The sequence below is a fragment of the Phascolarctos cinereus genome, unplaced genomic scaffold (genome assembly GCF_003287225.1).
Source record: "Phascolarctos cinereus isolate Bilbo 61053 unplaced genomic scaffold, phaCin_HiC Scaffold_5;HRSCAF=322, whole genome shotgun sequence".
NCBI lineage: Eukaryota > Metazoa > Chordata > Mammalia > Diprotodontia > Phascolarctidae > Phascolarctos > Phascolarctos cinereus.
The window spans coordinates 467,045,598-467,059,075 of record NW_027555958.1 but is presented as its reverse complement, the minus strand read 5'-3'; the positions used below and the strand labels follow the sequence as shown (position 1 = coordinate 467,059,075).

Below are 13,478 nucleotides of genomic sequence, written 5' to 3'. Positions count from 1 at the left end.
ATTTCTTACTCCACCATCTTGGCTCCCTGAAGCAGAAGTTGATCCAATCAATTTGGAGAGCAATTTGAAACTACGCCCAAAGGGCTATAAAATTGTGCATACTCTTTGACCCAGCAATATCACTTCTAGGTCTGTATCCTAAAGAGATCATAAAAATGGGAAAAGGACCCACATGTACAAAAATACTTATAGTAGCTCTTTTTGTTGTGGCCAAGAATTAGAAATTGAGGGGATGCCCATCAATTGAGGAATGGCTGAACAAGTTGTGGCATATTAATGTAATGGAATACTATTGTGCTATAAGAAATAATGAACAAGCAGACTTCAAAAAACAAAAACTTGGAGAGACTTGTATGAACTGCTGCAGAGTGAAATGAGTAGAACCAGGAGAACATTGTACACAGTAACAACCACACTGTGGAATGACCAACTTTGATAGACTTGGCTCTTCACAGTAATTTTAGAATCTAAGACAATTCCAAAAGACAACAGAAATTGCTATTCACATCCAGAAAAGAATTATGGAGTATGAACGCAGAGCACTATTTGCTCTTTTTTTCCTTTGTTGTTTTGTTTTATTGCTTCATTCTCGTGGTTCCTCACATTAGTTCTAATTATTCTTTACATCATGACTAATGGGAAAATATGCTTAATATGAAATGTATAAGTCGAGACTATATCAGATTGCATGTCACCATCTGGGGAGGGGAGAAAAGTGAGAGGGGGAGAAAATTTAAAATTCAAAATCTTATGAAAGTGAAAGTTGAAAACTAAAAATAAATAAAATATTAAAAACACAAAAAAAGACCAATCTTAACCCGAAATCACTCTAGTCCCAGACTAACCCTTCTTGGTCACTATTTGGGCCCTGATTAGCTCAGAATAAACGTAAATAATAACTGTTTCTGTTCTAGCCAGAAACTCTGAGGGTCTTCCCCTACCAGATCTCTCTTTTTCTTTAAAGAGGCAATTCTTTGCCTCATTTTTTTTACTAAGCCTAAATCACGGAATGGTCACTGCCTCAGTCAAACTGAGACCTGTTAAAGACCTTAGCTTGAAAAGGCCAAAGTCCCCCACTGCATCCTGGGCTATCTCCAGTTGTCGTGATCCATAGCACTGGACCCAGATGGCTCTGGAGGAGAAAGTGAGGCTAGTGACTTTGTACAGCCCTCCCTCACTTAAATCTAATTCACTTGCATGTCATGGCATCACTTCCCTGATGTCGTGGTCCTCTTTTAGAAAGAAGGACAAACAACATTTTTGTCACCTCCGCATTATACTGTAAGCCCCTTGAGGGCAGGTACTGTCCTATGTCCCTTTTTCCATCCCCAGTGCAGTGCCTGACACACAGTAGGTGTTCAATAGATGTTTATTACTTGATTGATTCTAGCTGTTGAGAAGATTAAGATTGATCCTATATCATTTTCTTATTGATCTTGTCCTGTAACTATTTAAGTTATGGTTCTTTGTTTCTGAACTTAGTTCAGAGTTCAGCTGGCCTATAATGTGTTATGTTCAGAAATCCAGCTCTTCTTGTATCAAGAAATTTTGCTAATTTTGGGAAATGTGTGCGAAAGAAAGGGAGTTGGGTCTGATATCTTTACTCCATAAGCTATCTTTCAAGGACGCCTGGTTGGCTGTCCAAAGTCTGGGCTGCTATCTCACACCTGGACTAAAATAATGAGCATGTGTTAGTTTCATGAGACAAGAGGAGGTTGTTGCTAGCCCAAACTTTCAATCAATCATATTGTTCGCCGAACCTCAGCTTTGTAACCAGTCATCTTGTACTAAATCCCTTGATGTCGTGTAACCTGTCCTTTTCCTCAGGGTCTTTGGCATAAATGGAGGCAATTTATTGAGCAATTTGTTGTCAGGTAGCATGCCTCTGTTAATAAATGTTATCTACTTCAAAGATCTGCTTCCCTTGACCTTTTTGTCAAATTTCACTAGAGAAATTGTGTGAGAGAAAACAAATGGCTTCACCTTTCCTCATCTGCAAAATGTCAGGGCTGGACTGAAAGATCTCCTAGATTCCTTCCAGATTTAAATCCTATGATCCCATGATCCTATCCCAATAGCAATGCTAACATCAGTGCTCTTCTCTCGGAAGGGAAGTCAGAGCATGCTACTCAGAAACAGGAAGGAGGTCTTGAAACTAGCTAATGAATCATGTAGAACAAAAGTGATGGTATTCATGGAGAACACCCCCAGGCACGCCTGGGACAAAAATCCTTAAAGAGAATTTGTGTCCTGCTAGCTGACAGAAGAGGCTGGAAGGGAGGATGTCTGACAAGCACTTTGCCAAGCCAGGAGATGTCAGGATAACAGAGCTTGGGGAAGAATAAGCAGATGCATGTCTCGTCAGCATCCCCTCCTTGTGCCAACTTTGGCTGAATTTATGGCATTTGCACACAGCATCTGTGGTTATTTTGATCCCGGAAACAGAGCTTTGAGATCCACGGATGAAAGGCAGTATGGAAAGAGACAATATTTAATTGAAATCCTCAGCAGGCTGTCAACTTGTGACAGACTGTGGGTGCAATAAAAAATGCTAATGTCTGATAACCCCTCCTTCTTTGGACCATCCTCCGCCACCTTGGCTTGGGGATAAAAGAAGTAGCCAATGAGCACCAGAAAGTTGTACTCAGCTTCCAAAACTTAAAGTGAGGACAAAGTGCAGTTTGAGACTTTGGACAAGGAGATATTGAGGCAAAGTAGTGCCTCAATGGAACCATGCTGTTCAGAAGGGAAATAGAGGCAAGGCAGCACCCAAGGACAGAAATGTGGGAGGTGAAAGATAGGTGAATGTGCATTAAGTCATCATGGACAGCATTGCTGGTAGAGCTGTAGGCTAGTACAACCGTTTCTTAAAAATTATTTATTTTGATTTTTTCTACCTAATAGTATTTTATTTTTTTCCAATTACATATAAAGATAGTTTTCAACATTCATTTTTCTAAGATTTTGAGTTCCAAATTTTTCTCCCTCTTCCCCAAGACAGCAAGTAATCTGATTCAGGTTATACATGTTGTATAACATTTTGGAAAGCAATTTGGAATTATGCAAATCAAGTAGAGAAAATATCCATATACTTGGACCCAGAGATTCCCCTCTAGGAGTATACCTCAAGGAGGCCACTTGTAAAAAGAAAGGTTCGATATGCACCAAAATATTTCTGACAATACTTACTCTTCATGATACCAAACAAACTAGGAATGGAGTACATGGACATCAATTAATGACTCACTGAATTCTGGTGCTATAAGAAATGATGGATATGATGAAGCTTACCTGAGCCAATACAAAGTAAATGGAGGCAGAGGCAGAAAAACAACATGCATCATGACTATAACAATGTAAATGGAAAGAATAACTACCCAAAACAATCCAAAATGAATATTTTGAAATAATAGCCATGGTTTTGCCTTTCTTTGTACCCTTGACACCACTGGTATCAAACTCAATTGAAGCAAGGGCCATTAAACACTACATAAAGATCCCTGCAAACTGCATATTCACTTAGAAAGTCACATATTAACATTATCTATGTTCTATTGTATTTTGTTTATTTTGTTAACTATTTCCCCAATACACTTGAATCTGGTTCCAGCCTCACACAGGAGTGTTGTGGGCCACAATGGACTACGTGTCTGATACCTCTGCTCTATACTTATCCCAGTGTCTGGCACATAGCAAGCACTTAATAGACTCCTGTTGACTGACTGTGCTCCTGTACTTCCCAAAATAAAAATCTGTAATTATACCTGGGGATTGGCATAGGACATAGACCTGGAAGTGGCATGTTCCACTCCTCATCAGGACTCACTCAGACAGGCAGATTCTTACTAACTCTGAAAAGCCATTGGGCACCCTTCGCCCCTGCACCCAGGCCACCCGATGAAAAGGCACACAACCACTGAATCCTTTGTTTAACTTAAATTCCAATATTAGGCCCTTAACATCAAATGAATAAGCAGATAAGAAAGCAGATCTCTGATATTACTTTCAACTCATTGTCAGTGAGATAACATGTGTAAAGCACTTTACAAACCTTAATATGCTATAGAAAATTAAATCAATGTGATTAATGTTTCTTTACTTATGAAGTCTATGTTAGCCATTGAAGTAACCCCATTGGCCCAAGTGGTAAAAGGTAGCCATTTTTTCCTTAAGTCAGAGTTCTTGGCTATGGAATTCCTTATTTCAGACACCCAGGAGACCCTGAACAAGTGAGTGTTAATCAGGATGAGTCAGGCTGGAAAAGCTTGGATCCCTCTGATTTTTAATCAAATGTTCTTTCAAATATCAGGTATGGCCAGAATGGTCACTGTTCCCTCCAGTACCTGCTATATGGACAGATGTAGTTTTAAGGGAACTGTAATGAGGGAATGACTTTTTAAAAAGAACTTCAATATGAGTTTTTACTGAAATTACCAATGTGGGCATTTGGTCAAAAACCTGCTCACAGTTTTATCAAACCAAGCCTACCATTTCACAAAATTGTTGAATATCAGAGTAAGAAAGAGTTTTGATGGCCACCTAGTATAACCCATATCTGGAGGGGGATCCCCTCTACAGCATACTGATAAATAGTTATGGTGTCTTTATTTGAAGGGAAAGCCATCACCTCCTAAGGTAGCCCATTTCCATCTTTAAACAGCTCTAATTATTAGGAAGTTTTCTTTTTCCAGACACCAACTCTAAATTAGCTTCTATGGGCCTTCCACCCATTGTTCCTCATCTTGACCTCTGGGGCCAATCAGAGCGTTACCCCTCTTCCACTTGAGAGCTGTTCAGATACTTGAAGACAACTCCCACATCCCACCTAAATCTTCTCTCCTCTAGGACTTTTAATGAAACCTCCTGGTCCATGAGCTTGAGACACCCCAAAGCATTCTTCAAGGACTATTGAGTGACCCATATCATTGAAGCACAGAAAGGCAGTGGCAATTCTGTTCACAGGTCTTCAGGTGTCTACAGAGTACATGTACACAAACGGGAAGCATCCCATCTCCAACTTAATAGATATGTCTTAGACAGTTGTCCAAAAGTACATGACGGTTTGAGAACTGTCCAAAAGTAGAACGAACTGCTTTGAGAAGTTGGAGGGTCCCCTCCTTAGAGGTCTTTAAGCAGGGATTGGATGACCACTTGGTGAGTATGTTCTAATGGAGTTCCTTTCAGGGATAAGTTGAACCTTGTGGCCACTGAGGTCCCTTCCAACTGCAAATGGTATGAGACCCACAGAGGTTCAGCAATGTGCACAGGATAACAGATGAAAACCAAACCCGGGTCTTCTAGACTCCAAGCCTAGCATTCTATCCATTATGGTATCAATGTTTCTCATACTTTCTTTGTATCCCTAGTGTACAGCGCATTACCTGGTACACAGTAGGCAATTAATAAAGGTTTGTTGATGTTATTTGACATAGGATATATGCACTACAACAATTCAGAGTCTCAATTTCTGTCTAAGCTGCAGAGAAATAATGCTTGGCAACATATTCAAGAGTTCTAGCTTGGGAAATTCCAACCAGCTTTGCTAAGGAACTCTCAGCATACACTCTGTCTGGAAGGAAGCAGTCTTTGATTTCTGAAATGGTGCAAATTCACTCAACTCCTGCTTTATGAGGCACATTTAATCCCACAGAGGGACAGATGGTGGATCCTAAATATAAATCTGGTGGAAGTCTCTAAGGATCTAAATCTGAGATTATGCCTGTGTCCAGACAAGGAAAATGAATAGGCTTTGGATTAGTCAATGTCTTCTCCCTATGGGATCTTTTAATTATCTACTGGGATTGCAGCAAAATCATTCATCTGTGATTATGCAATAATATTAATAACAACAATGATATATTTCCATCAATACAAGGGGCTTCTGGTGAGGAACTCCCTCTACCAGTAAGGGTAGCATACAATGCTGGATATAGAGTCAGGAGAATCTGAGTTCAAATCTGTGCTTAGCCACGTACTAGCTATGGGACCCTAGCCAAATTACCTCTGTCTGCCTCAGTTTCATCATTGATAAAATAGAAATAATAATAGCACCTACCTCCCAGAGATGTTGCAAGGATAAAATGAAATAATATTTACAAAGTACTTGGCAAACCTTGAAGTGCTATGTAAGTACTAGCCATTATTGTTTCTTTTTTTGCTATTGCCAATATCAATTAGCACCTGATCTGCAAATTATACTTTTAGTGAGTAGCCTGAGATATAAGTTTAAATGACTTGCTCAGGATCATTCAACTAGCGTCCGTCAAATGAAGGACCTGAACCTATGTTTTCCAGAATCCCAGGGTGGCTTTCTATTTGCTTTACCCCATGGCCACTCAATAATTGTGATGATAATATTGATAACGATCATCATGTCCAACTGAATTCTGCCAAAAAAGAAGATGAGATGAACAACAATAATGACAGGTCACATCCATACAGTTCTTCAAAGTTTGCCAAATGCTTTATATACAAATTTCAATTGATATTGTAAATCTGTGACATGGGTGTTATTTTTATCCCAGTTTTGCAGATGAGAAAACTGAGGCTAAGATATATTTAAAAACAGCTTTTTAGGTATCTGAAGTGGCATTCAAACCCAGAGCATGAAAATAATCAACTTGAATCAAGTGTGGCCATGATGAGATTCGATTGTGTTATCCTCAGACAAGTTTTGAAATATCTCTTTCGTGATGTTTTCTATGGAAGCCTAGATTCTCAAGGACCCTTGTCTTAAATATTTGCCTCTTCTTCTACAAAAAAGCACTACTAGTAAAAAAAAAATATTCATTGATGTTTCCAGTGAATGTTGGAAAGCTTGATATGTGGTAAGATTCACCAGATACATTCACTATATGAATTATGGCTTTTAAATTTGCTACTTTAAAAATGTATGAAATCTAAGTCCAATGTTAATAAAACTTTTAACTAAAAGTATATTAGGAACAGCTTCATTAGCATGAAGTAGAACATTAAATAAATGAGTAGGCACATTGACACAGATCTGAAGATAATGATATCCATAAAGACAGCTAACATGGACCATATGCCATGTCTATAGACTCAACTGCCATTCCTAGCCAGCCACTTTACAATAGTATGGCTGGCCTTTGGAAGATTGGGCTAAATCTTTATGGATGATCAAAAAGGCATTAACCAATCTAAATGCATATTTTAAGTAATCTAACATTTTATATGTATGTTTCCTCCCTGTATATATTAACTTCCTTTTTGTAAAACTTTTTGTTCTAAATATCAGTACCAATAAATTTGTTGAAATTTTAAAAAAGTAAAAATATATGAAATCTAAGACTGAAGAAAACCTTTGTTTTCATTCCAATGATAAACCATTTGAAAATTAAGCTTCTAAGACTTTTTTTTCCCCTCTGAAACAGTGATATGAAGAAAGATTTTAAAATTATAGCATTACAAATTTCTGGAATCACTCAATTTTGGAGTTTGTATAAGGTGTCATGTCTTCTAAGCCCTAACAAAAATGATCTGAAAATTTAAGAAGCCATGTTTTCAACAGGAGAGCTTTAAGATGCAGCATTCGGTAGTGGAAAGAAAATTGGATTTGGTAGCAGGAGACCTGAATTTAATCCTGCTTCCGCCACCTCCAACCTGTGTGACCTTGGGCAAGTCAATTCCTTTCTCTGCTCCTCAGTTTTCTGCTCTGTGAAATGGGGGAGTTGGACTAGATTACATGCCAGGATGCTTCAATATCTGAATCTGTCATTCTTTCATCCTTGTAGTATACAACCCTGGGCACACAGAAATTCATTGAGAAGCTCTCTACAAATCAATGAGGGAAAATTCGACCACATAACCTAATATACTTCTGCATTCTCAAAACACCAACAGAGTTGCATACCATTTGTCATCAGGGGATTTAAATAGATTCTTCAAACATGATCTAGTTCAAAGCAAGGCCTCAAAGCCAATTCAGATACTGCAAAATATTTCTCTGATGAGCCAATCTATAATCCCTAAAACATTTTCTCCAGGAGTCAATATAGACAATATAGACCAAAATATTCCTTTGCTAAGCCAAGCTGGGATTGCCAGAACACTCCCCCTGCCTTCCCCACACATCCATGGTATTAGTCAATCTAGACATTCCAAAATATTCTTTGTTGGGCCAACCTAAAATTGTCATATATCTTATCACCCATATCCAGATTCAGGACTCTTTTTGACAACATAGTAAGACTTTCAAGACAACATCGTGAATATTGAGTGATGTGAGGATGATAGCAGATAGAATTTCACTGGTAGAAGAAATTCTCAAATTAGGCAGCTTCTTCTATCAATTCAGGCCAGCACCATCTCTACAATTTACAGTTTAAGGGACTTCTTTCAAGCATCAAGAAGTTAAGTCACTTGCCCAGGGTCATTTAGCCAGTATGTATCAAAGCAGGACCTGAACCCAGGTCTTCTTGACCCCAAGGCCAGTTCTCTAACCACCATACTATGTTGCCTCTTCAACAAAAAGAACAGCAATGAACAAATGTACTCATGGCTTCAGCGGCAAGAATTCTCTGTACAACAGAAATGTGATTATTCTAAATGGCATTTGAAACAAGATTTGGTCTTATTGGATTGAACATTTTTTTATTTGTTTGTTTTAGATACATTCTACCACAACAGTCTTAAAACAATTGAGGCCCATGACATATGCTTTCTCTGACTTTTGCCATTGTGAAAAATCTCTCTTGGTTCCCGTTTACATACATCACCACTCAAACCAAAACTCTTTCACATTATCTTCCAGAAAACAGTTTCATTGTGAAGAAGCCTCAGTGTGAAGTGACAAGACATCCACACATTCCCTAAAGGTCAATAACTGTTTCACAAAGAAGCAATGATTTAAAGGAGGAGAGTAAAGCCCTTGGCATCCCTGCAGCAGGGCTAGGAAACAGCACTTGGCAAATGAAATTTTAATCTAGAAATTTAATTTGGAATCCACTTACCTCTCTTGGCTTACAGTAGTGATGGCAATGCTTGGAAGTGTTAGCAAAGGTAGAGTGGTGGGTCTGGAAATGCTGTCTCCATCAGGTGTCCGGGCTCTTTCCGACTGCCTCTGGGATAGTGGGGGCAACTGGAGGTTCCCAGAGCAGCATCTTCTCCCCCTCCAGAGGTCAATTCCTAGGGTGTTACTGGAGGAACTGTAAGATTTACTCAGGCTGCATTCCAAGTAATCTGTAATATTCTGGACCGAGAAGAAGGAAAAGAAAAAAGAAATGGTGAATTATGAATACAATGGATATTCCACTGAGTGACATAAACAGAATCCAAAGACCAGTCCCCACAGTGGTTATGACGTATAAATGGAAAGATCACAAAAACGAAATCCAACACTGAGCAATGAAAAAATCAATAAAGATCCCAGGGCAGATACAGTTGAAGATACTCCCTCCCTCATGGCAGAGAGGTAGGGGACTAAATATTCTGTATGCGCAGCCATGAGAGAGGAAGAATCTCTAATGAGGTCTTCTCTGGGAATTTCATTGGTTTTTCCATTACTCAGCATTGGACTTCCTTTCCATTTATACATTATAGCCACTGTGCACATTGATCTTTGGTTTTCATTTATTTCACTCTGGAATATTCATTCTGGTCCATGAGTTCAAAGTCTCCCAAATTCAGATCCCTTTTAACTGAACCATTATATCATCTTCTGTCTTTAGAATATGATTGCAAAACATAAACGTGCATCTCTAATCTTTCTAATATATAAATATAATCAATATAAACATAATTCTTATGAAAATTACAACCTCAGCCCTAAATCAAATATAGCTAATTATCAATTTTCTCCAGCAAATTTGAAAGCCCTGCCTGATCTCTCTCTGCATCCTAGTGTGCCTGCAGGAAACATTCCACCACTCATCAGTCGGCATATATTCAGGGAATGAACATTAATTTTAATATTAGCCTCATGAAAATATAATACAGAATATAGATTTCTGTTGCTAATAATAACAATAATAAAAATCCATCAGCTAAAGTTCTTCAAGTGGGAACTATTTGGGGATATTTGAGGATTATCTACCCTGTCCACCCCCAGTACCCTGATGACCTGTTCTTTAAGAACCAGTAACCATGAATGTCATCAGGAAAGAAAAATCTAGAAGTAAACTTCTTACCAAAATAGAAAAGGAGAAAGGGAAAAGTTATAGAAGGACAGAAAAAAGTCTAAGCTTATTGACCCATGTCAGCATCAAGGTACCCCAAGCTAGGGAAAATTAATATAACTACACAACAGATGATGTAAGTCTGCTTCAGGCCCTTCCATTTTTTTTTCTTTTTGCTATATTTGTCATTTTGTGGTCATAGGGACCTCTTCCTGAGGGAACCACCTCCTCCAATTCAGACAAGTAACTGTTGTAAAACTTGGAGTCTTACAAAGACACTTGGGGGATGCTGAGAGGACGAGGGATTTGCCCAGGGTCATGCATCCAGTATATATCAGAAGCAGGACTCGAATCCAGATTTTCCCAATTCTAAGGGCAGCTGGACAATTGCTGTCTTTTCTTTTTAAGTCTCCTTCTTTTAATTAAGAACATGCTGGGGTCTGGAATCCTTCCAATTCTACCAGCTTAGAGAGAAAGGGATCAGTCCTCCAGTCATTGCCTCACCAGCCTGGTGGGCACTCCCACTTGACCATAGGCCAGATGACTTTCCAAACCCATGGAAATGATGAGGAGAATGAGAAACTGGCTTGGGCCCCTTCTCAGGGATGAAGCCATTCTAAATGGTGGTCTGTGCCAGTGAACACACTCAAGTGGATGAAGTATCTAACTTTCTATACTGTGATATATAGTCAGAGAGAGAACTGATATAGCCTATGTACATAGGCTACCTATGTTGCACATAAGCACACACATATATAAACACACACATGTACACATGTATGTATATTCATACAGATATACCATATGTTATTTAATACTTATAGTATACATGTGCATGTGTATGCATGATACATGAATGTATATGTACTCACATATACACACATTTGTATACATGTGTGCATGTGTGCATATGCTATTTAAGCTCACTATCCGACTACACATTTAGACATTCTCCATTCCTTTCTTATCTGCTGCGTTAGTCAAAAAGACTATAAGTTGGCTTCAGAACTGAACAAGATAGGTGGAGCAGACCAGATTGCTTTCAGGAAATTACAAAGTTTTTTTTAGTGTTTCCAACTTTTGAGAGAAATAACTATTTCTCTCTTTTATCAGTAACCATGTGCTATTGGGAAGATGCAGGATTTTCTCCTTTCCTGTTTCCTCATTCTCTGCTCTGTGAGATCAGCCCTTGAGGAATGGGACTAATAATGAGATTAGATTTAATTCGCTCCTCCATCTTGTTCAGACAGACCCCACCCAAGTGGGAAGCCCAGTGTGTTCTGCTTGGGCTTGGGCAGCATTGTCTACATTGCTCAGCTGGGGGTGGTCTGGGAGTAAAACTGACATAACCAAAGTCACATTCCCCCAACTCTCATTATAATATTCATTCTTCTTATTAATTGTTAATGAATCAGAGTTGATTGCTGCCAGTTGGGAATACCCACTTTTCCAAGGGCATATAAGCATCAAGCAGTCACCATGATCCATCTTTGGTTTAAGAGAAATGGACAAACGACCATCCTTTTATTAATCACTCACTAGCCATAAATAATAAAATGATTAATTACTCAAAAATTATGTTTCTCAAACTTTTTTATACATCATGCTTTCTCCCTGAAACAAAGGCCTATCTTTGAAATATCATTCTCCTGGCATTTGCTCTATGTCTGTGAGACACGCAAAATTACAGTGTCCATAGAAGAAAAGCTAAGGATCACCCAAAGGGCAATGGCAGTGCTCTTGAGCAGACAGCAACACATTACAGAAAGGAATTACACATGAAAAGTTGTACAAAAGGCAGAATCAAAGAGATGTATATTAAGAAAAACCAGATGGACTGATGGGCAAGAGAGAAGGCTCACCAAAGGAGAGTCCACCAGTTCTACTGGTCTCCTTAAAACATGAAGGGAACGCAAGGAATGTCCCCAGCATGTCAGATGGACCTTCTTCCATCATGATGAACTAAGAAATACTGGACAGGAGTCATATAAGATGAGGAGGCATAGATGAATTTGAAGCTTCATCATTGTAGGTAGTGCCCACAGGCCCACCAGTAGATTGGATAATTGGTTACTCAAAATACCAGTAAAGATTCAGCTTGATTCTGTTCTTATTAATGGTCAAGAAGGAAACAGGCATTTATATAGCTCCTACCATGTGCCAGGCACTGTGTTAAGCCCTTTATAAATGTCTTATTTAATCCTCACAACAGTCCTGGGACATAGGTGCTATTATTATCCCCATTGTACAGCTAAGGACACTGAGGCAAACAAGAGGTTAAATAACTTACCCAGGGTCACAAAGCCAGTAAACGTCTGAGATTGGTTTTGAGCTCAGGTCTTCCTGACATTAGGCCCAGCACTTTATCCATTATGGCCACCTGGCTGTTCAGATGCCAAAGGCTGTGTGTGCTCTCTGTAGGTGAATACTTACATTTCTGTATTTACATAACTTCTAATTTCATTGGGAAAATGAGCTAACTTCCACCCAATAGAGAATTCCAATCAGTAAACTTAGAAGAGAGGTACAATGCCTACTTCCATGGAAGTGACCTCATTCATGTTGGCAGTATGCCCATCCCTGATAGTCTGAACACAGAGTGGCTTTGAACCAGAGCCAAAGAGAGGCCTTCCAGCTCTATGTGTGTGTGTGTGTGTGTGTGTGTGTGTGTGTGTGTGTGTGTATTAATCGTCCTCGAGGCTAAAAAGGATTGGTCAGGATGCTGCTAATTAATGGACAGGGCTTGGCTGGGAAAGCAGCCCCCAGGGCTTTGAAGTGTGTGGAGAAGGAAATGGGAGCACACAGTGATAGCTTGTGGTTGGAGTCATGAGCAATGTGGGTCAGAGAGAAAGGATGACGTGAGACAGCATGAGGCTATCAGATAGTTCGAGAGGTTGCTGTGTGCACGCGTTCAAGTGGGGATCCTCAGCCGGCTCATGGTGGGTTATCTCCCAATGCGGATCCCCTGAAGACTGAAGTTTTCCCTAGGCCAGATCTGGACTAGGCGATATGTGGAGAATGGAGGATTATTGTAGCACACAGAGGCAGGAGCCCCTGGCATATCAATTCAGCCAGAGAGACTGAATGAGGTTTGGGTCTTGGTGTCCTTCCCACAGATCAATGTCAGCTTTCTGAGTCAGTGATAAATAGCCCTGACAGGTTTTTATAGGAATATAGTTTTGAGCTCCTAGTTGGCTTTGCACAAGAAAAAACCAGAACCTAAAAAACCCTAAACCAGAGAGTCAGAATATACATGGTTCCATGAGAGTACCTAAGGCAGCAGCCACCAGGTGAGGAGTGATGCCTCTTTAGGATAGGACAGGCCAACTTGCCTTTGTCAAA

General features: G+C 39.5%; 1 protein-coding gene across 1 annotated transcript in view; it reads right to left on the bottom strand.

The window, feature by feature from the left end:
* Positions 1–13,478, bottom strand: part of PDE4B (phosphodiesterase 4B) — a 664,994-nt gene that overhangs the window by 518,004 nt on the left and 133,512 nt on the right. Inside the window, exon 4 of the mRNA XM_020993031.2 lies at positions 8,973–9,211. Coding sequence (XP_020848690.1) covers positions 8,973–9,211 — 239 coding nt within the window. The remainder of the gene's footprint in view (positions 1–8,972; positions 9,212–13,478) is intronic.